Source organism: Aulonocara sp. 'chitande type north' Nkhata Bay, linkage group LG4, assembly GCF_057382095.1.
Source record: "Aulonocara sp. 'chitande type north' Nkhata Bay isolate Kocher_YH1m ecotype deep benthic linkage group LG4, A_spYH_male_GT1.1, whole genome shotgun sequence".
Classification (NCBI taxonomy): Eukaryota; Metazoa; Chordata; class Actinopteri; order Cichliformes; family Cichlidae; genus Aulonocara; species Aulonocara sp. 'chitande type north' Nkhata Bay.
Genome location: NC_141347.1, coordinates 23,018,414 through 23,031,267, shown reverse-complemented (window position 1 = coordinate 23,031,267; position 12,854 = coordinate 23,018,414). Strand labels below are relative to the sequence as shown.

At 38.1% G+C, this 12,854-nt stretch overlaps 1 protein-coding gene across 1 annotated transcript; it reads left to right on the top strand.

The window, feature by feature from the left end:
* The first annotated feature begins 6,385 nt into the window (after positions 1 to 6,385).
* LOC147332577 (uncharacterized) lies at positions 6,386 to 11,648 on the top strand. Its single transcript, XM_086289241.1, has 8 exons — positions 6,386 to 6,487; positions 6,710 to 6,828; positions 6,908 to 6,980; positions 7,093 to 7,208; positions 7,540 to 7,614; positions 8,534 to 8,602; positions 8,851 to 8,919; positions 9,011 to 11,648. Exons 1-8 carry the CDS (start codon positions 6,415 to 6,417, stop codon positions 11,006 to 11,008), a joined length of 2,592 nt encoding a protein of 863 aa, XP_086145367.1. The 5' UTR covers positions 6,386 to 6,414; the 3' UTR covers positions 11,009 to 11,648.
* Positions 11,649 to 12,854: the final 1,206 nt, after the last annotated feature.

The window sequence follows — 12,854 nt, the reverse complement described above, 5'->3', positions numbered from 1 at the left end:
AAGAAACAGACTTCAGTTCAGTAGAAGAGACCACATGTAAGTAGATACTGAATCAGTCTATTATATTTGTCATTGTCCTGGGTCTTAGTCCCAGCATTTTTTGTTGTTGTTATGGACTCATGGTTCTTTTTCTTCAATCTCAGGAATAATTTCACTTGATACTTTGCATTATTTTGCCCAGAGTTCAGTATTTCATAGGGGTTCTGAGGTTTGTTATCTATATTTATAGTCTCCGGTGTCTTGTTTAATTTTGTTGGTTCTCTTTTGTTTCCTAGTCTTGTTTATGTGTTTTGTCCTTAGTGTCTCTTTTGCTAAGGCTATCGTGTCTCTGTGGTTTGCCTTCTGTGTGTGTGAAGCGCATGTATTTTAGTCCAGGTAAATCTCAGACATTTCCTGTCTTATTTTGGTGACATTTTGTCTCTTGTAGTATGTCTGTGAATGTTCTCAGTCATCCAGGTCAGGCTTGTCTAAGAAGTTTGGAAAGAAAAGCATCTGGACTTCTTTAAATTGCTTGAAGACGTTTCACCTCTCATCCGAGAAGCTTCTTCAGTTCCTGGGTCAAATGGTGGAGAGTCCCAGATTTAAACCCTATTGGAGTGTCCCCTAAGATGGACATGGACCCCCTATTGATCCTCTACCTAATCACATGAGCCAAGGTGTGAAAACAGGTGTTGGTCACAATCAGCCAAGGTTTGGGGTGAGCTCATTGTGAAACCAAGCCCCACCCTACCATGTGATTTCCTGAGGTCAGAAGGCCCTATGATGTGTGTGGGTGTTGAGGTGTCTGGGGAGGGATCTCAAAACTGGATTATACAGGGAGTGCAGAATTATTAGGCAAGTTGTATTTTTGAGGAATAATTTTATTATTGAACAACAACCATGTTCTCAATGAACCCAAAAAACTCATTAATATCAAAGCTGAATGTTTTTGGAAGTAGTTTTTAGTTTGTTTTTAGTTTTAGCTATTTTAGGGGGATATCTGTGTGTGCAGGTGACTATTACTGTGCATAATTATTAGGCAATTTAACAAAAAATAAATATATACCCATTTCAATTATTTATTTTTACCAGTGAAACCAATATAACATCTCCACATTCACAAATATACATTTCTGACATTCAAAAACAAAACAAAAACAAATCAGCGACCAATATAGCCACCTTTCTTTGCAAGGACACTCAAAAGCCTGCCATCCATGGATTCTGTCAGTGTTTTGATCTGTTCACCATCAACATTGCGTGCAGCAGCAACCACAGCCTCCCAGACACTGTTCAGAGAGGTGTACTGTTTTCCCTCCTTGTAAATCTCACATTTGATGATGGACCACAGGTTCTCAATGGGGTTCAGATCAGGTGAACGAGGAGGCCATGTCATTAGTTTTTCTTCTTTTATACCCTTTCTTGCCAGCCACGCTGTGGAGTACTTGGACGCGTGTCATGGAGCATTGTCCTGCATGAAAATCATGTTTTTCTTGAAGGATGCAGACTTCTTCCTGTACCACTGCTTGAAGAAGGTGTCTTCCAGAAACTGGCAGTAGGACTGGGAGTTGAGCTTGACTCCATCCTCAACCCGAAAAGGCCCCACAAGCTCATCTTTGATGATACCAGCCCAAACCAGCACTCCACCTCCACCTTGCTGGCGTCTGAGTCGGACTGGAGCTCTCTGCCCTTTACCAATCCAGCCACGGGCCCATCCATCTGGCCCATCAAGACTCACTCTCATTTCATCAGTCCATAAAACCTTAGAAAAATCAGTCTTGAGATATTTCTTGGCCCAGTCTTGACGTTTCAGCTTGTGTGTCTTGTTCAGTGGTGGTCGTCTTTCAGCCTTTCTTACCTTGGCCATGTCTCTGAGTATTGCACACCTTGTGCTTTTGGGCACTCCAGTGATGTTGCAGCTCTGAAATATGGCCAAACTGGTGGCAAGTGGCATCTTGGCAGCTGCACGCTTGACTTTTCTCAGTTCATGGGCAGTTATTTTGCGCCTTGGTTTTTCCACACGCTTCTTGCGACCCTGTTGACTTTTTTGAATGAAACGCTTGATTGTTCGATGATCACGCTTCAGAAGCTTTGCAATTTTGAGACTGCTGCATCCCTCTGCAAGATATCTCACTATTTTTGACTTTTCTGAGCCTGTCAAGTCCTTCTTTTGACCCATTTTGCCAAAGGAAAGGAAGTTGCCTAATAGTTATGCACACCTGATATAGGCTGTTGATGTCATTAGACCACACCCCTTCTCATTACAGAGATGCACATCACCTAATATGCTTAATTGGTAGTAGACTTTCGAGCCTATACAGCTTGGAGTAAGACAACATGCATGAAGAGGATGATGTGGACAAAATACTCATTTGCTTAATAATTCTGCACTCCCTGTAGATGGCAGATAGTTGGTGTTGTAAGCCACCGCCTCTGTTCAAAGAGGGTAAACAGAGGGTAAAGCAGAGGGTAAACAGACGCAGTGGCTTACGACACGGTCTACAACTGTCTGCCATCTATAATCCAGTTTTGATTCCCTTTACACCCATGGGGGACACTCCCATTGGTCTTAAATCTGGGACTCTGAAGAAGCTTCTCGGATGAGAGGTGAAATGTCTTCAAGCAACTTAAAGAAGTCCAGACGCTTTTCTTTCTAAGCTCCTTAGACTTTAAAATTTATGAGAAAATATTCATAATACTGAAAAAAGTCTTAGATTGTCAAAAATGAATATCTTATCTGACGATTGCTTTGGTGAAAAGGTGCTATATATTACAAACAATGTATTAATAACAACAAGATGACATTGCTTTATAGACTGTTTTTGTGGAAGTGGAAAGGGCAAATCAACTCAGTCTTTTTCTAGAAGGATGTTAGGTGTAAATGTGTCTGTGAATGTCCTGTGACACTATTATCCCCTCTCTCTTTTAATAATGTCAAAGATAATAGTGTCTTTGACACAATTGGACCTAAAGTTTTAACCATTATTAAAACCATCCCAGCTGATCTTAACCATACCATAGTGAACCCATTTCTCAAAAAAAAAAAACCCAAAACAAAAAAACAAAAAACAAATCTCAATGCAACAGTGTTCTCAAATTTTAAACCAATCTCTAAACTCTCCTTCCTGTCCAAAATCCTGCAAAAAATGTCTTCCTTCAGTTCCAGGCTCTACTGGAAATTAACGATATCTCAGAGACATTTCAGTCTGGTTTCAAAGCGATACATTAGGAAAGCGTAGAGCTCCCACCCAGGCAAAAGAAAAATAGAGCTATATCACATGTGATGTGAAAACTTCATTGTTCTCACAATATACTTTTCACATTTGAACAACATAATATCATGTTATTACAATATACATTATATACAATATACATTATATATATATATATATATATATATATATATAGATATATATATATATATATATATATAGATATATATATATATATATATATATAGATATATATATATATATATATATATATATATATATATATAAATATATATATATATATATAGATATATAAATATCATAATAATCTGACAATACTATAATATTGGCCATATTATATTTACATTACCACAGTGAGATGACTTTAGTCTCATGAACAACATTAACTAATTGTTATTTACTAACTAATCTTGAAATGACTGTTCAGTACAGAAATGAAGCCCAACAATCATGTTTTACAGTCCTGTGGTCTCAGCCTCAGACACTCAACTAATCAAAGTGATGTCATGACAAAAATGAATGATTAACAAAACATTTTTCTCCTTCATTTCTGTCGAACAAAGCTGTATGTAACGTGTCTCGCGGTTAGTATCATGGTTGCTAGGCAACTTGAACAGCGCGACGAAGCGTATACCGTCCCATTTCACAAACCTCCACACTTCTCATACTTATAGTACGCACCATACGTAGTGCGCGTACTTCAAGCATGCAGACCCTGAATTGGGACACAGGCATTGTGAAACCTAGCCCCACCCTATCATGTGATTTCCTGAGGTCAGAAGGCCCTATGATGTGTGTGGGTGTTGAGGTGTCTGGGAAGGGATCTCAAAACTGGATTATAGATGGCAGATAGTTGGTGTTGTAAGCCACTGCCTCTGTTCACTATTTGAACTCTCCCATAGGGCTTAAATCTGGGAGTCTCTGAGACTCTCCACTATTTAACCTTAGACCTGAAGAAGCTTCTCGGATGAGAGGTGAACGTCTTCAAGCGAAGTCCAGACGCTTTTCTTTCCCTTAGTCTTGTGTAGTCTGTTTTCCTCGAAGATTCAGATCTCCTTGTTTGTTTGTTTGTTTGTTTTGTTTTTATCTGAATTATTTTGCACTTAGTTCAAGTTAATAAGGTCACTTTTTAGTTTACCACTCCATCTTCCAAATGCTGCGTTTGGGTCCAACTCCTGCCTAGTGATGTGCAAATAAAACAATGAACCTCTATTGAACCACTTCATCAGTCCTGTTGAAAATTGGTTCATTCATTCAAAGCTTTGTTCAGTGACATCTAGTAATGAAATAGGAGACAGCACATGAAATCTCAATTTCCATTTGCTGATTGTATCAAAGTATTTATATCATTCATTGTGTGAATGATATAAATACAATTTTATAACGATGGATTGATTGGTCAGTTGATTCTATAGAATAGAATAGAATAGAATGCCTTTATTGTCACTATACAGTTGTACAATGAGATACAGAGCTTCTCCTGCTCAGTGTAAACATGCTGGGGGGGTACAATTCTGCAGCGCTATGTACATATGGACAGTATTAACAAAGGGAAAAACATATATATATAAAATATACAATATACAAGACATAAGTAATATGTAATAAATAGTGTCCTCTGGTGGGACATTTGACATGCTGATAGAACCTTGGGAGTACAGTCTTTATATTGGCCTTATTAAAATCACCTGCGATAATGTGAACACCGTCCGGGTGGGCCCGCTGCTATTTGTTAATGGTGTTCAGCAGGATAGAGAGTGCCGTGATTACATTGGCATCGGGTGGAATGTACACAGCCGTGATGATCACTACTGTTAGCTCTCTCGGTAGAAAGAAAGGCCGGCATCTTACCGACATGTACTCGAGGTTCGGGCAGCAGTGACTGTTTATAATTGTCCCGTTGTTGCACCAGCTTTCATGCACGTAAATACAGAGCCCTCCCACCCTGCTCTTACCGGAGTCCTTTGTCCTGTCCCAGCGGAGCAGAGTGCGGCCTGCTAGCTGCACGCTAGCATCGGGTATTCCCGGGTGAAGCCAGGTTTCAGTGATGATCAAGGCACAGCAGTCACGAACATAGCGATTTCCCACTAGTTGTAATTCCAGGTCATCCGTTTTTTGCACGAGAGATCTGGCGTTGGAGAGATAGAGGCTCAGAAGGGGTGGCTTGTGATTGGTCAGTTGATTCTGTAAACTTATGTAATGTAGCAGGTAGATGAAGGTGTCCTAGGGGAAACAGGATGTGTTGGGATGGTAGCGCATGTTTCAGTAACTAGGGTGGGGAGTGATCATGTACATGGGACATGTGATTTTCCACACCGAAGCAACCTTTGAAATAGTGGTTCAAGGAAAATGTAACTTTGAGTTTGAAGCTTGTGTGGGAGCATCAGTGTCATACGGCCAACACTACTCCTGCCTGTCAGTCTTGACAATGTCCTTCCTATTGTTTTTTTTTTTATTCCTGTTGACTATTAAGTAAGAAATGAAGGTTAGAGTAGTTCAGTTGCTTTTGCTTCCTTGTATGAAGAAAAAAGTATGCTGATGGTAAAGTCTCAGGTCTTTAGTCTCTATAGTTTTAGTGCCAATGACAAAAATGCATGCTTTTGTCAACATGTTGATGACAGCAAAGGTGAGTGGAGAGATTAAACAAGATATCACAAATACGTTTTATGTAAATGACATCTGGAGACTAAAACGTTTTGAAACGGTGCCTGTAGCACATTATGTGTATGTAAACTATCAACGCTGAAATTAATAAGATCTAATGAGATCTTTTAGAATATGTTTTTGTGAAAATGTCAGTATGTTTGCAACAACAGTTTCCTGCTAATTTCACATTTTTTGCCCCTTAAAAAACTTTGGCTCTGTAAAAATCATATTATTCCACTATGACAGAAGAAATCAAATGAAAATTAAAACTGAAACTTTGTATCAGTGTAAACACATTTCACTAAACTGGAAACTTTAGATATTTAGATGAACTCTACAGAGTGACATGAAGTCGCAAAAGTTGCAGGAGTTCAATTCAGCTAAAAGACAAAAACATTTACCTCCTGTTGTCACATGAAAAGGGTTATTGAGATAAATAGAAACGTAAACCTCTGACACTTCAGAACCACAAAGGAAAGTAAATGATCTTATTTAGTGAATAATACTTTAAATGTGAATAAATCAGTTATTGCTGATTGTCCCCACAGCAAATTCCATGGAGACATCTGGATTTGTCCAGGACAAACTAACTGAATGGGGATTCAGTGAGTTCATGCAGAGATTTAAAGGTATGAGTTTATTATTATTCTTTAATGGAAATTGTTGTATCTGTAATGGCACTAGAACAGCATCGAAATTTACTGATTCAGAAGTCGGTCTGGATATTCCTGTGATTTATGACTTACAATAAAAAAAGTCTTTCATATTCAAAGTTGATGAATATTAATGTTTTGCAGTGTTAGCTTCATCTGACTTTTGAATATTTTATTTTGTTGTTGGCATTATTTCAGATGAAGGCATTGACAAGGAGACGTTTCTAAACCTTGGAGATTCAATCCGAATTAATTTACTGTTTCCTAAAATTGGACCAAGAGTAAAGTTTAGAAAGAGACTGAAAGATTACTTACAGGTAAGGCAGCTATTTTTTATTCTATATCAGCAGGTCTATTGTTTCATTAATGTGTGATGTGTTTGTTTTGATTCTGTAGATGGAGACATGTCATTTTGTCCAGGAAAAATTAACTGAATGGCATCTCAGTGAGCTGATTCACAGATTTGAAGGTATTTTATTATAGTTTGGTTTTGGTCCTTCATAAACTACTGCTGTACTGTAATGCCATATTGATATATTTTTTTTGTCTAATTTCAATTTGAATACTTTGTTTTGTTGCAGAGGAGGGTATTGACAAAGAAGCTTTCCTAAGTCTCGAGTCAGGCAGAATCAATACTTTGATTCCAAAAATTGGACCAAGAGTAAAGTTTAAAAGGAGACTCAGAGAATACTTACAGGTAATGTTTTATTAAATGTTACAAAAAAATCCTGGAACATAAAGCCATAAAAGTTTAAATATACTGAGGGTTTTTTTTATAAAAAAAAAAAAATGGCGGTGAAGATCAGTAGATTAATAGTGTATGCAATGCATCAGAGTGGAGGTTGTGTGTGAGCGCTGTGACATTCAGAAAAATAACCTCACAATACTCGAGTACAAGATAATGTATTTAATGTAGCATTTACTGTGCATGTAATGCATTTCACACTGGCAGGTATCAATATAACAAAACTGATCACACTTCTTTTATTATACGAAATACATCTTAAATTTATCCCTCACCACTGCAGGACTTGAATAGAACACATGATGATTCTGCTGACATGATGGAAACAAGCGCAGAGCAAGAGGACAGTCCAGAAATGGTATGATCTCATTGTGCCTGAACATGGTTCATTATTGAGTGATTAATCTTTGATCATTTTTGTTATTAATGTCATCATGTTATTATAGAAAAATTAATGTTGTCAGCGTTAATCTCCTTAAGTAAAGTAAGTAAGTAAAATTTTATTTAAATAGTACCTTTCAAGATAAAATCACAAAGTGCTTCACACAAGCAGAAATGGACATACAACCTCAAACAAACAAAAGCAACCAAAAGCAAGTTTAAACAGATACATTTTTAACTGCTTTTTAAATGAAATGACTGAGTCCACAGATCTCGAACTCAAAGGGAGCGAGTTCCAGAGTCTGGGAGCCATTGACACAAACGGTCTGTCATTGTTTGTTTTTAACCTTGTATGCTGGAAAACCAGCAAGCGCTGGTCACAAGACCTCAGGGACCTGCTGGGGCGATAAGGCAGAAGGAGATCACTGATGTAAGTTGGAGCTACACCGTGCAGGGCCCTATAGGTCATGATTATAATCTTAAAATGAACCCTGAACTTGACAGGATGTCAGACTTGACGTCCTGACACCATAGCCGCATTAACGCAGCAAATCTACGTTAGCTGGTTACCGTGGATCTCCCCATGGGTGAGCTGGACGCCACTAAACAATAACAAGCTTGTGCCATATTGTTAAAATGACATTATGGCGTTAATGTCATTTTAAAGAGATTAATGTTGACAGCACTAATCAAAAATACATTTTGATGGATTCAAGGACTCATATCTTTAGAGTAAAACAGGTGTCAATATGAGCAAAGTGAACCAGGTTAGCTGTTTACCTAAGTCCTCTGCAGAATTCTCCAACACAGCTCAACTGTTTTTCACAAACTGTGAGTAAACAACATGAAGGCCTGTGCCTTGTCTGGATAATTATTTGGTATTTGTTTTCACGCAGGAGCCAAACATTTTTCCTCAACATTTGGAATCTTCTTCAGCGTCTGACACAACAGATGGCAAAGACAGGGTAAGAAAGGAAGTCAGAAAAGATACTTTTAAACTGGTTGAAGATCCAGTGATTTACAATGATTTTATCTGAAGACAAACATTTTGTCTCCATAATGCTGCAATAAGAGGAGCAATAAATAATGAAGCTAACAAATTCAAACTGCTTCAAATTAGTTTAATATAAATATCTGAAATGCACCTTCATCACGTGAATATGAAATATTAAGAGTATAGGTAGGCCTGGCTGATGTTTTGGCCTTGGTTTAGATGCAGGACCACAACATTTATCCATTTCAGTTGGAGTCTGCTTCAGCAGTTGACAGAGGCAGTGACACAGTAAGAAGGAATATTGATGTTTCTCCTCAAGTCATGTTGTTATCCCAATATTATTTGTGTATATAAAACACATGTTTGTTTGTCTTTTCAGAGTAATGAACCAATTTGCTCCTGGGCAACAGTGACACAAGGACAAAGTCCAACCACATTTACAATGTTTTACTGTCAAGAGTGTAAAAACTTCATGGGAAACGATCCTGATTCTTGTTGTTCTCACTGTGCCTCTGTGTTCAACAAAGCAAGCAGCATTCAAAATGGAAACTTCTTTCTGTACTCATCCCTGAAAGACCTTCTGAAAGGTATCCTTGAGAACCACAGCACTGAGTTGTTACCTAAAACAGTTAAAGATGAGCATGATAACATCAAAGATGTGATGGATGGGATGATGTACCAGAATCTCCTCAGAGAGGGTAAACTAGCTGCAGATGATCTCACACTGACATGGAATTTTGATGAAGTACCAATTTTTAGCACCACCAGATACTCAATTTGGCCCCTTCAGTTTGTTATTAATGAACTTCCTTACACACAAAGACAGGAAAATATGATAGTTGCTGGATTTTGGTTTGGCCAAGGAAAACCTCATATGAACACATTTCTGAAACCATTTGTGGATGAATGTTGTGATTTAGCCCAAAATCCATTTCAGTGGAGAGACAGCAGAGGCACTCTTCATTCATCAAAAGTCTTCTGCTTGGTTTGCTCCTCTGACGCTGTGGCGAGGCCACTTCTCCGGAATTGCAAACAATTCAATGGAGAATATGGTTGTGACTGGTGTTTACACCCTGGCACAGTGGTACCAAAAGGCTCTGGCTCTATGAGGTCATACCGATATGATGAAACTAAACAAGCATCAAGATCAAAAAATATGTTTGTTGAAAACACCTCAGAGTATGGTGTAAAAGGAATGTCCTTACTTTCCAGACTTCCTTTGTTTGACATTGTGTTTGGATTTGTACCAGAATATATGCACTCAGTTTTAGTTGGTGTGACTAAGCAACTTATTGGATTGTGGCTGAACTCAGAGAACTCCAAGAAAGACTGGTATGTAGGTCAACAGATTTCACAGATGGACTCTTATCTCTTAAAGCCTCCATCAGAAATGAGCAGATCTCTACAGTCACTGAAGGGTCGGGACTCTTGGAAAGCATCTGACTGGCGAGCTTTCCTTTTATTTTATGCTGTTAGTGTCCTACCAGGCATCCTTCAGCCTTCATTTCTCCAACATTTTTTTTGTTTGTCGATCAGCATTCACATTCTGCTACAAGAATCAGTCTCCCAAAATGACCTTCAGCTGGCCCATGAGAACTTGGTACTCTTTGTTAGAAACATGGAAGAACTCTATGGTGAAGAAAACGTTTCATTCAACTGCCATCAGTTGATCCACTTAGCTGACTGTGTGCGTAACTGGGGGCCTCTCTGGGCAACATCAGCATTCAGTTTTGAGAGGAACAGTGCAAATTTAAGGGCACTGCTTAGCAACATAAACTACAATCCTCAAAAAATTCAAGACAAGTTTCTCCGTTGGCAGCGCCTGCCGAGTCACCTTCGCTCCCTTGTTTCTAACGGAAATTCTCCGTTAGCCAGAATTTCACCAGTAAATGAAACCACTGATTGTTACGATCTGCTTGGAAATTCACGGCATCTGGATATCACAGGATCCATAAAACTAGCAATAGAAGAGCTCTTAAATCGACCTGTTTCATTCAGATCAGTGGAAGCCTTTGACAGCTTCATCAACAGAAATACTGTTTACTCTGTAAACCATGAAGAGACAAGAGACTGTGTCATAAAACTCAAGAATGGCTGCTATGGAGAAATACAGTTCATCGTCAGGTTTAAAGAGAACTGTGTTTGCACATCCAACTGTGTGTGCTCGGCTATTTCAGTCATTGTGGTCCAGCTGTTTTATATCAAACGTGATGCAGAGGACAGCAGGATGATTCCTGACAGTGCATCAAGGACTATCTTTGTGGAAGTGGAAAGGACAACTCAGCTCAAAGCCTTCTTCTTGAGGGATGTTAGGTGTAAATGCATGTATGTGGATGGTTGGCTGGTGACTTTACCAAACTCATATGAAAGATATTAAAGTTCCAGCACAGCTAAGGTGCTTTCTCTGTCTTGTATATCATGGCACATGGCTGTTTTTACTACAGTGAAAATCTTGGAAAAATGAATGATGATGAAGTTTTTTCAAAGGAGTTTGGAGTCATTTTGTTCATATGTGTGCGAGATCTGTGGCTTACGTTTTCTTTTGGTGTGACAGTGTGGACATAATGTAGTCAGTGTAATGTAGGATTATATCACTCAGTACTGTATGTGTATTATCTGTATATGGAGGAAATTATGGAGTGATTTGTAAACAGCCAAAAGCTTGCCTTTCCCAACTTTGTATTCACTACGTATTTATCATACATGTCAGTTTACCGCTATTCAATATGAAATGCAAATTATTGTGACACATAAACATTTCGTGAATTAACGCTAAAAATCCGGGGTGAGTGGATCAATGTGGTTTACTGCATCCTGATACAGATTGCTATTACTGAGATAACAGATCATAAAGCTTCATATTACCTCATATTATTGTGTAATGGCTGATGAGACTTATTCTGTTTAAATCTGCAATGTGTGCAAGTCTATTGAATATAATACAGATTGATTTGCTCAAGAATGTTTGTATCCTGCTACATAAAAATGATTATAATTAAAGTCTTATTACTTAAATATGCCTGAAAAATCTGTTTGGCCTCCTTCTTCACTCTGGATTTGTGCTGCTATTCAGAGTCAATTCAAATTACTCAAATTTGTTCGTTCCTAAAAAAGAAAAAAGGATGTGTAAATACAGTAAATGATGTTTAGAGATTTTTGAAAAATAAACATGACCACTGTTCATATGTGGCTTTATTACCTTATCATAGGCCAGAATTAAATATCTAAGTAGGACCCTTGTTTAATACCATGTTAAACATGTTTACCGGGTCATGAACCATCAGTGAAGCAAACAACAGAAAAGAAGCTCGTATATAGACTTATGCCGTAAGTTGACCTAAAACTAAAAAGAAAAAACAATCTGACATTTTAAATGAAATCAAACATCGTTTAAAAGACACACATGGCAGTGTGGGAGAAAAAACTCAACACTGAATGCTACAAGTGCACAAATATGAAATCAGCGTGGTGCTGCAGTGCACGCATCAATTCACACAATATTACAGAAATACTTTTTATATAAATGTCTTATATTGTTTCTTGGTCCCATCAATTTCTTATTCTTCAGTCATTTCTGAAACAAAGTCCACACTGAATGCCTGCTGTGCATCTGTGGTTGTGTGAAGCTACATTAATGTAACAGCATGCCAGAGTGTAAACACAGATCTTTGTCTATACGTTGAAACAAGGTTGTGCCTGAAAATTGCTACTTTTATGTGACATTTTATGTGAATATGTGACAAATGATGTTAGAATTATAATTCATTATAGAGAAAACAGTTTAAACCTTGGTGGGCAATGAGCTTAGAAAGAAGGATTATCTAGAAAATGACTTCAGGAAATGGTTGTATTATAAAGTTGTTTTACAATCTGGACCAGTACAGACTTGCTCCTGACGGTTAAACTGTCCTGGGGGCACAAACCGTTTGTCCTTGGCTTGGCTTCAAGACTCTAGGAAAGGAATGCTGAATGTATGTAAATAACCTCTGGAGAATATAATCTGGAAATTGCATAAAGGGAAACACAAAATGAACCAAAAAGTAATAACATCCCACAGCCGTGTTTCACACCTGTTGGTAGTGGGGCTTTTTGGCTTCTGCTGCATCTTTTTAGTCTGTGCTGGAGATTCACCAACCCTAAAGAAGTCCAAATACACCACTGATCACTGGATCTCAACAGCATTATTGCAAAACATGTGTTTCCATTTCTTGTCTTACTTCTTC